At 43.5% G+C, this 14,014-nt stretch overlaps 1 protein-coding gene across 1 annotated transcript in view; it reads right to left on the bottom strand.

Annotated features, from left to right (window-relative positions):
- Positions 1 to 13,367, bottom strand: part of LOC110088899 (transient receptor potential cation channel subfamily V member 6) — a 111,361-nt gene extending 97,994 nt beyond the window's left edge. The window contains exon 1 of the mRNA XM_020811521.3: positions 13,096 to 13,367. Within this exon, the coding sequence (XP_020667180.3) occupies positions 13,096 to 13,223 (128 nt within the window). The 5' untranslated portion in view covers positions 13,224 to 13,367. The remainder of the gene's footprint in view (positions 1 to 13,095) is intronic.
- Positions 13,368 to 14,014: the final 647 nt, after the last annotated feature.

Genomic DNA, 14,014 nt, shown 5'->3' with positions numbered 1-14,014 from the left:
AAAGATGAAAGGCTGAGTCAACCTTCAGCTGGCTAACTGAACCCGTTGGGATCAAACTCAGGCTATGAGCAGAGGGTTGACTGCAGTACTGCAGTTTAACTCCTGCACCACAGAGCTCACTATGTGTGTGCTTTGCTTCTCAAAAGGAATTGAACTTAAGAAAGTTTATGCCAATTACAGAGATCTTAGGGGTGGAATTAGGGAGAGAGCTCTCTACTGTATGTCTTTTTCAATGGAGATTATGACTCTAAAATTCCTAGCTGGATTTTAACATCCTGGCAGGAATCGATTCGATATCTGGCACAGAGCCAAGCCAATTCCAATTCCTAGTGCAATACACACTCCAGAAATAAGTATCCTGTGCATGTGTTTTTACAGGAATGTGTAAAATGGCTGCATCTTTCCAAAAGATGGATGAAAAAAGCTGTATTTTGAGTTTGGTTTTCAGCTTAGGTTTCTGAAATCCTAGATTTATGCCCATGTATAGCTTTGATGGAGGATCAGGTGCCCTCTCTCAACACTGAAATTATTGTGTCTGTCCACACAAACTTCTTGGTATCAGACAATTTCCTCCATTCCGTACAAAATCCTTACATGATATGGACACGGTAATTCTTCTGGAACTTCTGGAGCAGCACTGAATTCCCCATGGAACATTCCATGAACTTCTATGCTTGTTTATTTTCTCTCAGTTTCTGGCATACTGAACTCTGTATTGTAGTTGCCTTTTTTTCAATCTAAAATGTTCGAGAATCATTTATAACCTTTGTGTTCCACATTTCTCAGAGACACTTTGGGGACTTGTAAACTAGCTAAACCTCAAAGTGTATGGACCATGTGGGGAGGGGCTCACTGTGAAATGGTGGAGGGAGGAACTCTCCCCGCCTTGCTTCACAACCGTCCCACCTCACAACCTTGTGGAGTTCTTTGAGAGACACTGAGGACAACCTGACAGGGTTTTATTTCACTCCAGGCTGGCATACAGAAATGGGACACGTGTCTACCTCAGCTGTTCTATTATCTTAACGACACACACCCATTAACTCAACATAACATCAAGAGTGGTGGCCTTCCATGCCAAAAAAACACACAAAAACAAACCAACCAACCAACAGTGGGATCTCTAGTTAGAAAGAGACATGGTTTGGTTCTCGGCCTTTTCAGGAATATTATTTACATATTATTCTTGCTATGTTAGAGAGTAGCATGTTTTAATTTGTGACCAGTCAAGGTAGTAGTGAGTGTGTCCTATTATTCTACTACTATCAGATTTCCCTGTCATTTTTCACATGTGAATTTACACTGCTGGTGCAGATCAAAGGGAAGCGAGGGGGCAAGGGGATGCTGATCAGTTTAAAAACAAAATGTGAGACAATAGGAAACGTGATGTGGGGAAAAGACTTACATCAAATTACAAAGGGGTAAAGACAGCTGTCTGGATTCCCTCCTGACTGAGCTACTCTCACCCAATGGAAGTCATTACTGAGTGCCTTCAAATATTAGAGAAGTGCTTCCCAACCATGGATCTCCAGATGTTCTTAGACTAAAACTCCCAAAATCCTTCTCCACTAGCTCTACTGGCCAAGATTTCTGGGATTTGTAATCCAATAACTTCTGGGGACCCAAGGTTGGGAACCACTGTACTAGAGGTTTGTCAACAGGCTCTGATTTTTCATCCAGTTTTCATAAGAAAAAAAAAAAGGTTCAACACTGCTCTGCATTCTTCCTAGGTTCTTCAAGGAAGACATGGTTGTTTCATTTGGGTTAATGGGGCAAGGGACAAAGAGGTGTGATTGTACTGGCAGTGGCAGGGAGTTGTCTCTTATTACCAGTCACTGTCACCCTATAAATGAACCACTGGATTGGAGAGATGATTTCTGGGATCTTGTTTGGCAGATGAAATAATAATCACTGCCATAATAATACTCCTACTTGAGGATATTGAAGAGTTTCATTAACACCCAAGGAGGTGTGTTAAGTATCTGTCATTATCTCCGTAGGATGGATTTACAGTACTAAGGAAACTGAAGGGAGAAGTGACATGGCCAGCAATATACTTTTATTTGTCAAATACTCTACATTTTAGTTTTGGAATCCTTACCTGCACTTCTTAGGATTCTGTGGGACTGTTACCTTGGGAAAACTCTTTAATGTACTCCAATGTACTCTGCTCTTTCATCTTTAGCCTTGATGTGAAGCATCAGAAAAATTATACATCAGTAGTGCTATCTTCTTGATCTTTTTGTGCTCATTAAAGGAGCTGGGCATCTTCTCTAGATTTACATTGTCTGGGCCACTTTTTCTGCCCTAATTTTATTTTGGGAGTCCTTGTGTATTTGATGCTTTTGTTTTTTTATTTTTAAGTTACTGTATGGTCAGGTAGCTGGCTCAAAGTTGACTCAGACGTCTAGCCTTCTGAGGTCAGTAAAATGAGTACCCAGTTTGTTGGGGGGTGGGGCAAAATATTGCTTGCATAATTATGTTGTAAAATGCCCAGAGAGTGCTTCAGACTGTGAGGCAATATATAAGTCACGACAACATATATTTCAGGGATGGGGGGGCTCCCAAGTTACTGGATGCTACGTTCAGAGTGGACCAGGCCAATATCCACTATGCCAACAGGGAATTCTTCATCATTCTCTTAGATACTGTACTGTAATTAAAACATGCACTACCCATACACCAAGTGGGAATATCATAGGTTTAAGAGGGAGCTTTCAGAAACATAAGAAACTTCAAGGGCATCTCAAAATAGTCAAGTGTGAACCAGGCATGTCCGGTGGGTACAGAATGCTGACTGACCACTGTGAGGGGGTGAAGAAAAAATCGGGGTGGCTCAACAACAGCAATGCATCAGGGCTCCCAATCTAGAATCCTGAAAAAGAACCACTCTACTCTACTGATTTTTGAGAGAATTGTTCTGGATGCCTGGATGCCACTGGGTTGAATCCAAAGTGCCATTTTAAACACCATTCAATCTCTGAAGGAGCTCTGCTTGTGCTACCTGGAGTTCTCCCAGTGCTCATTGACCTGTGGGGAGAGGCTACATTCATGGTTATCTCATCTGTGGAGGTACAAATGAGAACAGATTTCTATTCTGGTTCTCTTCCTTTGAAGCTTTTTCTCTGTTCTCGGCAGACATCTGATCTCTAAATAAATCTATGAACTTTCTTTCCATGTTTTACTTTGCAGTATGTTTTACTTCTTGTTTTTTAAGTTGCTTCAAATTGTAGCTTTGATTTTTCATGTGTTTCAGAAGACCCTTGAGGAGCCGGTTCACCACAGAACAGAAATATGAAGATAAAACAAAGGGGCGTAACAGACAGGTGGAACACCTGCCTACTCATCAATACAATGGTGTATTGCTGCCCCATAAGTGCCTGAATCAGGTGTATCACTGTTGCACACACCATATGCAATTCATTTATTGTACTTTCATATTTCCCACTGAACAGGATAATGCAGACCCATAGCAGGGTTACTTCCCTAACAAAAATAGTTTAACTGTGCATACTGTTCCTCATTTAAAAGTCAGCTCTTTCCCATATAATGGTGATGCGTACTACTAATTTTCATCACATGAACAACTGACTTGAGCAACATTCCCACCTGTGCAGCATTAAATACCTACTGCTATTCTTCACAGGCACACCCAGAGAATTTCCTTGATCCCTTGTTATCAGCGTGCTACGAGAGTGTAAAAACCCCTTGTAAATCAAGCTTATAAAAACTAGTTTGTGGGACTAAAACTCTCTCTCTAACAAAAAACAAAACAAATCCCAATTATTGGGACTAGCATGATTTTTAACTTGTCCCAAAGTAACTTTTCCAAACTCTGCTCATGACAACGATGGAAAGCCTTGATGTTTACCGAATTCCAGTTTATCTCCTTTCTTTCAAGTCACCCAGTCTATGACTATGTTTATCCTGCAGGTGTCAAACACTCAAGGTGAGTCATGCTACATAGTCCATAGCCATGTGACTGACATTTTTTGCTTTCTCACACAATGTTGGGCCAAATATTAAGTCAAAAATGAAGCAGCCCTCGGATTAGAATCTAGATGACATCAGGAAGTGTCAGGAAATGACAAATATACGTACTGTATATTTTGTTGGTTTATATGAATAATGATATATATATTACTCTTTTTTCCTTTCCTATGTGTGTGGAGGGATGTGGTGGCGCTGCAGGCTAAACCGCAGAAGCCTGTGCTGCAGGGTCCCAGCTCCCGCCAACCTAGCGGTTCGAAAGCATGCAACTGCAAGTAGATAAATAGGGACCACCTTGGTGGGAAGGTAACAGCGTTCCGTGTCTAAGTCACACTGGCCATCTGACCACGGAAGATTGTCTTCGGACAAAACGCTGGCTCTATGGCTTGGAAATGGGGATGAGCACCGCCCCCTAGAGTCGAACACGACTGGACAAAAATTGTCAAGGGGAACCTTTACCTTTACCTTATGTGTGTGGGATGACAGGAAGGCCAGAAAAGTCAATGTTCAGCCAGTTCTTCCCTGATCTGCAGCATCTCCTTCGCACATATCCACACCTACTTCCTGCAGAACTCTACTCTACAGTCAGCTCCTCCATCCTCTCACCCTCTCCTAACTGAGAGGGTCACCTTGTTCGTATAAGAAAACAAGACTTTTCAGCAAAATGACCATACTAGCATTGCTTCAACCAGCACCCACTTCCTAATACAGACAGGGTTTTAAAAAAAGAGAGAAAGCATTTTGAATGAATGAATGAATGAATGAATGAATGAATGAATGAATCAATCAATCAATCAATCAATCAATCAATCAATCAATCAATCAATCAATCAATAAATGTTTGATTGGCAGCTTACATGGAGACATGAAAGCATTTGGTTGTCAAGCTGAAACAGTTTATATGGTTTATGCCTTCTTCATGGCATGCTGTGCTCTCCATCAGTTTAAAATCTTATTGTCAAATATTATTATTTATTCCAAAATTTCACAAACTTCAGGAAGTTTTTGTAATTCAGAGAGAGCCTATAAAACTTCAGGTAGTCCTTGATCTCCTTACTCTCATTTCCTATGATACAATTTTTACAGAATGTTTAACATTGCATCTAACTATTAACATATTGTTTATTTACTGAGCTTCAGTAAACAGATGTTACATAGTAGTACATTTTATTTGTTTCTTTATTTAACAATATTTTTCTCCTATCCTTCTTTTCATCAAACCAGGCTGGCATCTGTTAAATATTTTTGAAAGCTTGTTTGTTCCAAGAGATCTCCAAATGGTAACAGCCCAAAACTCATAAACCTGCACAGATACTACTGATTGCCCAACTTAAAGAGCTCACATGACTGTATCTGGGACTTGGCTATTCCAAGTCTCCAAGGGAGCGCACTGCTAAGGAGCTTTGGGTCCCATCTCATCACAGGTATTTCACAGACTGAAAAGTGTATAATGGCATTATTTGAGAAGGAGATGTTTAACTGGACACATTGTGGTTGTTAGGCTCCTGTCAACTCTCTGGGTGATGAAATGCTGTGAAGCAAAAACAAAATCTTATAAACTATACTGATCTTTTAACTGCATTAACTGGATAGCTGTAGACTGTACAACTGATTGACTTTGAATAGGGAGTTCTATTTCCACAGGGTGGAAATGAGTAGAGGACAGAGCAAATACAGAGGTGGGAGGGAAACAAGACCAGCATTAAATGAAAACTGGGTCTAAGAAAAAAGAGGTGCTGGGTAGATTTGCTAGTACAAACTGCATTTTAAAATCCTAGTTCAAATAATGAAACAACAGGAAGTACCAAAGATATCTGAAGCAATGTCTTCATGTTCTGTCTTTCCCTTCATTCATTCCCTACATTCACTCCATTCCACAAAAGGAATACAAGAGAAAGTCAGGTATATTGACACACAATCATCATCGACATCCTTCAGTCTCGAGAGACTATGGTATTGTACTCTGCACGGAGGACTTGGAACAGTGTCTAGTGTGGCTGAGAAGGCCAATTCGAGAGGGACAATCCCTTCCACACTGAAGACAAATACAATCTGTACCCCATCTAGCTCCCTGATTTTGCTGCTTTCTTTGCCTCTTTGCCTCAGCCTGCTGGGCGAGGGTCTCTTCAAATTGGGAGAGGCCATGATGCACCGCATGCCTCCAGGCTGAGCGCTCAGATGTCAGGGTTTCCCATCTGTTGAGATCCATTTCCAAGGCCTTCAGATCCCGCTTGCAGATATCCTTGTATCACAGCTGTGGTCTCCCTCTGGGGTGAATTCCCTGTACTAATTCTCCATACAGGAGATCCTTTGGAATCCGACCATCAGCCATTCTTGCAACATGCCCGAGCCAACGTAGACGTCACTGTTTCAGTAACGTATACATGCTAAAAATTCCAGCTCAATCTAGGACTATTCTATTTGGAACTTTGTCCTGCCAGGTGATACCAAAAATGCGTAGGAGGCAACGCATATGGAACGTGTTCAGCTTTCTCTCCTGCCATGCATGAAGGGTCCAGGACTCAATGCAGTACAGGAGTGTGCTCAGGACACAGGCTCTATAGACCTGGATCTTGGTGTATGCTGTCAGCTTCTTATTGAGCCATACTCTTTTTGTGAGTATTGAGAACATGTTAGCTGCTTTGCCAATGCGTTTATCCAGCTCGACATCTAGGGAGTGTCAGAGATCGTTGAGCCAAGGTACACAAATTCATGGACAACCTCCAATTCTTGCATGGAGATGGTAATAGAGGGAGGTGAGTCCACGCCCTGGCCCATGACTTGTGTTTTCTTCAGGCTGATAGTTAGTCCAAAGTCTTGGTAGGCTTGCTAAAACGATTCATGAGTTGTTGGAGGTCTTCGGCAGAGTGGGCAACAATGGCTGCATCATTGGCGAAGAGGAAGTCCTGCATGGATTTCAGCTGAACTTTGGTCTTTGCTCTCAATCTAGAGAGATTAAAGAGCTTTCCATCTGATCTAGTCCGGAGATAGACAAACAATAAATTATACTAAATTAGCATCAAGTGTCTTTTGTCAAAACAAGATGAAGGAGAATAGATGTTTGGCTTCAGCAGCAGATATATATTTATACATTTTATTTGCCCTTCCTTATAGCAGTCTAAAAATTGGGTAAGGATGGAAAGCCAGTGCCCTCATGAAGATGTCCAAAGAGCACATGAGGAGACAAATTTTCTATGGCCTCTTCCATACTCCTAAGGTATTATCAAGGGTGCCATTACATGATTTTAATTATCAGTCCTTTTCTGCAGAGAATCCTGGGAAGAGTAATTTTCTGAGGTGACCAAGGAATATGTAACACAGGTTTCTGAGCATCCTCACTAAAGTGAAAGATCAAGCATTATTTGGGGGAAGTCATAACAATTGCTTAAATGAGGGTCAAGCTACACATTAACACAATCAGCAATTCCATAAAAGGCCTTTAAAAGGAAAGTTTTAAGGGTATGATCATATTAAACCTGCTTTCCTGAGATGTCACTTTCAACACATGAAAATGACAGTGAAGGGGGGGCTGCAGTATCCATACAGATGCTCCATGTGAGTTGTAGTCCTGATTTCTGTGATGGGATTTTTTAACTTCCTTTTGCTAAACATGTTGTAACATAACTTAAACTGAACAGCAATTTAATACCAACAACCAAACCAAATATTTGTCCCCTCCAACTTAGCTTAATTTAATTTTTCAGGTCACTAACAATTAAACTGTTAATCATTTTTACTAATTTTTCTATCTCTAGTAGATCTTATAAAACACGACTTGAATGCATTTGTAGTCCACTCTTCTTCCAAGGAGCTCAGTATGGTTTTTACAAGCCTTATTATAACATTCCCAAATGTTCCCCAATTTTATCAGCACAACAATTCTGTGATGTAGGTGAGAGAAAGGGGCTAAGTATTCGTGTAATGCTAAGCCAAAATTGCGAGGAATTATGGCTCCTGGTGGTGCTGCGGGCTAAACCGCAGAACCCTGTACTGCAGGGTCAGAAGACCAAGCAATCGTAAGATTGAATCCACGCGACGGAGTGAGCGCCCGTCGCTTGTCCCAGCTCCCGCCAACCTAGCGGTTCGAAAGCATGTAAATGCAAGTAGATAAATAGGGACCACCTCGGTGGGAAGGTAACAGCGTTCCGTGTCTAAGTCGCACTGGCCATGTGACCACGGAAGATTGTCTTCGGACAAAACGCTGGCTCTATGGCTTGGAAACGGGGATGAGCACCGCCCCCTAGAGTCGAACACGACTGGACAAAAATGGTCAAGGGGAACCTTTACCTTTACCTATGGCTCCTTGGCTACAGTTTCCCAATAGCAGGAATAGCTAAGCAAACCCAAAGCTAGCAAGAATGCAAACACATGTTGTTAGATCCAACTCCAAACTTGTTCTCAAACAAGCCAGAAAACAGAAACCAATTAACCCTAAGGGAAGAAACAACCCAAAAGTCATAGTTCAGATGTACCTCTAAGTTTTTGCTTCCTATTTGGTTTAGCTGCTTTTTCTGGGCGGAGGGAGAAATAAAGTGGGAATCATCATGCAACATGTAGCAGTGTGCTGCTTGTGAGCTACAAACAAGAATTCCCTACCGTTCTGCTGCCTGCAATGTATGAATGCATCCAGTGGCTGGCAAGTCATTTACTGAATCACGACTGACCACAGATTTGAACCTAGGCCTCTGTGATCTAAGATCAGCATTCTAGACACCACCCATACCACAATGACTGCAACTGTAGTGTTCCTGAATTATGAATGGGCATGTTTCAGTGACATTTTCAGCAGGCTTAATCATCTCTTGTAAACTGATCCCTAATTATGTTCACACTGCATATACACAATTACTGTTGTTTATGAAAGCCTTCAGGAGTTCAAAGTTTTCATAGTTCTTGTATCTCCAGAAGCAAAGCTTTGGAGAAAAGGAGGCACATGGCACATACGCACCATAACCATTTTTTCTTAAAGCCTATTTTTGAGTACAAAATGAACTGACCAGCATACATCGCTTGCTTTGATCTTTGGAAACAGTGTGGGACAAAATGATCAAAATGAATCTGTTCCTCCCCGGGGCTAACTTTCATAAGCAATCAATCAGCAAAGGTCAGCCGTGGCAGAGTTAGCCGGGGTGCCTAAGTACACACCATCCTATGCAAAAGATAATAAACGTCTGTGCTGAATTGTAGATTTCTAAGTAAAATCTAGAAATAATTGCATCTAAAGAGCAATACAAAAAACACCTCAGCATAAAAGGAAGGATTGTGACAAGATGTCCCATGTGGCTGCTCAGCCTTTGGTCCATGTGCCAACTGCTGAGGGGCAACTATGAGGCCCTTGCTCTCCCCTTTTTTATAATATTTTATCTTTAAAACAGACCTGGACATTTTTGAGATGAAGCATTTGTATCACCATTTGCGCTACAGTAGAATTTTTCTCAATGTCCAACCAATGTCCCTCCTATCTTATTTTGTATTGATTTCTTCCTGTGTTGTCAGGCCTTTTTCACTCTTTCCCAAATCCTTGGTTACTCCCCACACACACACACACACCCCGTTCCCAAGGAGTGGAGCTTAGCTTTATAACGCTAACCAATGATTCCCACAATAACACACAATGAGCCCAACGAACCAACAGTTAACAGAGCACAAGGAAGCACTCAGGATCTGTCCTGAATAATAGTGGGCACTTGACTAGACACCTGCAAGAGCAAGTAAATTGCTTAAGCAGAGAAAGCAGTTCAGTGCTGGATCACCTACTCTCAGGACACAACTCTCGAAGCAACAAAAAAGAGAGCAAAATTTAAAGCCCTTCTAGAGGACTTCTTGAACCAGAAAGTCCCTCTAACAGATGATGTCATCATGAACTATCTGGTGCTATACACTACTACCAAGGGTGGGAGTCCTTGCCCAGAAGTAGGAATTTAATTTGAAGTGCTATAGAATCATAGAAAAGTGAAATTGGAAGGGGCCTGCGAGGCCATCAAATCCAACCCCTATGGCTTTAGTCTCCTTCTGACGTCTCCAAAGGAGGAGGATCTCAGGATGGGGAACCCATCAAGGCACAGGCGAAAGTTTGCTTGGCTTGAGAGTTTCTTTTACTACCCCCTCCCCCCGTGACTTCCTTTCATGAGGCCACCAGACTCCTAAGTCCTAAGGCACCAAGTACAGTGAAGTACAAGCAGCTTGTCACAATATCAGGGACATTCTTCCTCTCTGGTAGCAGTCTGGACCCATGCTTTACCTATACCACAGAGGGCTGTCACCATCAGTTATGATTTATTCAATTTTTAGGCTTCAGATTGAGTTGTCTGTGCCTTTTTATTTGGGATAGTGGTGATTTGTTTGGGCTCGGTTTTTAATTTCTGTCTGTTCTTTATGTTTTCTGTGTACGAGCAGCCAGAGCGGTGGATTTTCATTACGTGGGGTCATATACAAATGTAAGTAAGTAAGTAAGTAAGTAAGTAAGTAAGTAAGTAAGTAAGTAAGTAAGTAAGTAAGTAAGTAAGTATCAACAGGTTGTCCCCTGAAATCTGAAGCATCACGTCTTTGCTCAATACACAAGCCCCCTGCAAACCAGAAATCATCTGTCTCTGCAAAGCAAGCCACCACTACAAATTAAGCATCACCCTCTACTGTCAAGAAGTCACCACTCATATCCTCTCAGGCTTCACACCCTGATTTTTCACAAACTACAGCTGAAATCTCAGCCTCTACCCTTTCATCCTAGCATCTGAACCTCAGGAAACTGAGCAGGTCCAGTCCTGAAACAAAGTTTGGGATGCTGGCAGAGTGATCAGCCAACATCACACTGTCAGTCCTCCATCTGTAGAACTTGCTGCAAATGTTACTACTTTCTCTTCCTCTTCAAATCTGGATCTCCCAGGTGGATTCCAGAATCTGACACCATTACATAGTATTTCTAGAACTCACCAATTACCTCTTTTTAAAATAAAATAAAATAAAATAAAATAAAATAAAATAAAATAATAATAATAATAATAATAATAATAATAATAATAATAATAATAATAGTAATAGTAATAGTAATAGTAATAGTAATAGTAATAGTAATAGTAATAGTAATAGTAATAATAAAGTTTTAGTGAGATCTAGTAGATTATGACTGTAAGCCACCCAGAGTAAATTCGTCTAGATGGGTGGTATAAAAGCCAAATGAATGAATGAATGAATGAATGAATGTGCACCCACAGGATCAACACAATATTGCCCTTGCCCAAACCAAAACTAATTCTAGTCCTTTGCAACTTCATACAGTGTTCCCTTCAATTTTCTTCCCTGCCCCATAGAACGTGCAGTCACAGATCCCACCCCACAAGCCACAACCTGCCTCATCATCAGCCACCACTAAAGTAAGCCGCCGTGTGGGTTTAGTCTTCTTGTGGCCCTGCAGCAGCCTGGAAGTGGATGGTTGTGTGTTCCTGCCATGTACATCCCACCCTTGTGCCACTCTGCGAGGGCCCATAACTTTACGCCCCGTGATCCAATCCCGACTTATCAGATAAGAACGAGAACCAACCACGCAACTGGCCTTGAACCTGCACGGCAAACAGACGCGCCCCTTCTCCATTTGGTCCTGACAGCCGACTTGTCCCCCCCAAGTGCCCGGCCAGGAGGGACATGCCCTGTTCTGTGGACATCTCACGTGGAACGCCACTTCTTTCAGTAAGATTTTTGAGTCACACAAACCAGGCGTAAAAGGGCATCCCAGCCAGTGGCTGACCCAAGTGTTTGCAAGGGAACAAAGCTGAGAGACCTGTAGACTTCACGGACTGTTCCGGCTGTTAGAGAATCAACCGTGGTGAATTTCTCATAGGCAAAGGAGGGGTTCAGTCTTGCCTGGGGGGGGGATCCCCTGTAATGTAGAGGCACCCTCTTCATCATTAATTCATACAACCAGCCTTGAGTACCAGGCACGGAAACCAGGTTCCAGGGCTCAGTCGCTAATCGCTTCACGGAAGATTGATCATAAATTTGCACTTACTGCCAATATGCTATTTAATCAGAGTTTACAATTGTTGATGTTACTTTCTGCTGTCAAGTCAGAACTGACTTCCAGAAACCCTAATAGGTAAGGTAATTGAGATATTTAAGGGGTAGTTTTACCAGTTCCACTCCCTCACTGAGTTTCCATGGCCAAGTGGGGATTCGAACCCTGTTCTCCAGAGTCCTTGTCCCCCACTCTGTTCACTGACTAGACCACAAGGAGGATCTCTAGCAACAGAGCAATCCCAAGAGACTTTCCGTTCCTAATTAGGGTGAATGTTCAGCTCTCATAAAGAGGCCTGAAAAACACTGCTAACTCTAAGGGGAGACAGCCTCCAGAAAAGCACTCATCTGGGCTGGGATCCATTGGATGGGCGTGGGGGGGGGGGTTCCCCACCAAGGGAAGGTAAATCCACATAATGGTATGTTTGCATGTTTGATGCACGGAGCAGCACTTGCTGTGTCTGCATGTTCATATTAGAATAATAAATTTAGGATTCCGGGGTCCCTGGCATTCGCTGCCCTTCTTGTCCAAGCATCTCGTGGAAAGTGAAAGGAAGAGGGAGCGCCTGAGCTTTTAGAGACTCGCTCTCTCCCCCTCTTGCTGGCCGGCCACCGGCACAGAGTACAGTATTGTCTGAATCTCAGGCGAGAGGGAACAACTTGAGCTGCTTTCCCTCCCGGGATCTAGTTACAGCTCCTCCGGAGACGAAGCGCTGGCTTTCGTACGGGGGGGGGGGGGAGGAAAAGGATTTTTCAGAGCTCTTCTCTCCAGGAGCCACCAAAAACTATACGGAGCATCCCAGGGAGGAGGAAGGCTCTGAACTCGAGGGGCTAATAATGCCAAGGAGAGGAAGGGAAGGAGGGAGAGTTAGTTGCCAAGGGCAAAAACACATCGCCTTGGCTGGAAGGGTTTCTGCCTCGAAAAGTGGCTGTTTCTCCTGCGAGAGGCTGCCATCTGCTAAGCGTCACTTTTTAAAAAAGCACTCTGCACATGGTCAGAGGGAGCCTCGTTGCCATGCAGGTGACGCCTCCCGGCCTCAACCAAGACGCCAGGAGCGGCGGCGCTTTTTCTTTCCTTTTTCTTTGCCGGCGCCTTACCTCTTCTGCTGCAACAGGTTAATTTCGTCCAGCTTGCGGGCCCAGGACTTCTCGCCTCGGAGCCTGCGCAGGAGGGCAGCCCAGAGCCCCAGCAGGACGCCGCGATCCCCGGGCAGCAGCATCCCCATCGCTCCGCCGGGACTCAGGGGCTCATTCCCGAAGGGGGCTTTGCTCTTCCTCCTCCTCCTCCTCCTCCTCCTCCCGCCCAGCTACTCGTGGCCGGCTCTGGACTGGGCTGGAGGCGGAGCAGCCCGCGGAGAGAGCCAGCAGCCGAAAGTGGCGGCGGCGGCGGTTGCAACATCTGGCCGCGCAGCGAGGCCGGTTGCTGGCGGAGTCCCAAAACCAGGATCGGAGTACCTGCTGGCGCGCGGGGGGGGAGGGAGGAAAAGGAGGAGGAGGAGGAAGAGACGAAGGTCCGCCCCGGCGGCACCTCCCAAGACGTTATCCTGGGATTTAAAGAGACACCGGAAGAGCCGCTTGCCTACCTGCGGCGAGATGTGTGTGTGCGTGTGTGCGGGGCGGGCTGGAGCAAAAAGAGCGCGGACTTTACTGTCCAGCTTTCTCATCCCTGTGTACTGCCATTGTATATGATTTAATGTGATGTAGGAAATCACAGCCCTGTTAATCTCAAAGAACTGGGTCTGAACCGGAGCTGAAATTAATTAACTAAGGGTGTGAGAGCTTAGGTAGAACTAGTTCCAAACAGCAAATTACTTGTTAATTTAGGGTTGTGCAACCATTTCATTATTTTTATAGTTACAAATATGTGGGGTGATGTCACTAAAAAGCAGAGCAGGAATGCTTTATTGTTTAAGCACATTTTGAGGTGATATTGAAGCATACAGGAACAATATTTTGTACCTCAGGCCAGTGGCTTGTAGCATTTAGATTTTTAAAAAGTAACTAAACATAACTATAC

Source organism: Pogona vitticeps, chromosome 2 (genome assembly GCF_051106095.1).
Source record: "Pogona vitticeps strain Pit_001003342236 chromosome 2, PviZW2.1, whole genome shotgun sequence".
NCBI classification, from domain to species: Eukaryota; Metazoa; Chordata; class Lepidosauria; order Squamata; family Agamidae; genus Pogona; species Pogona vitticeps.
The sequence above is the reverse complement of the archived record's forward strand: the minus strand, read 5'-3'. Positions and strand labels throughout refer to the sequence as shown.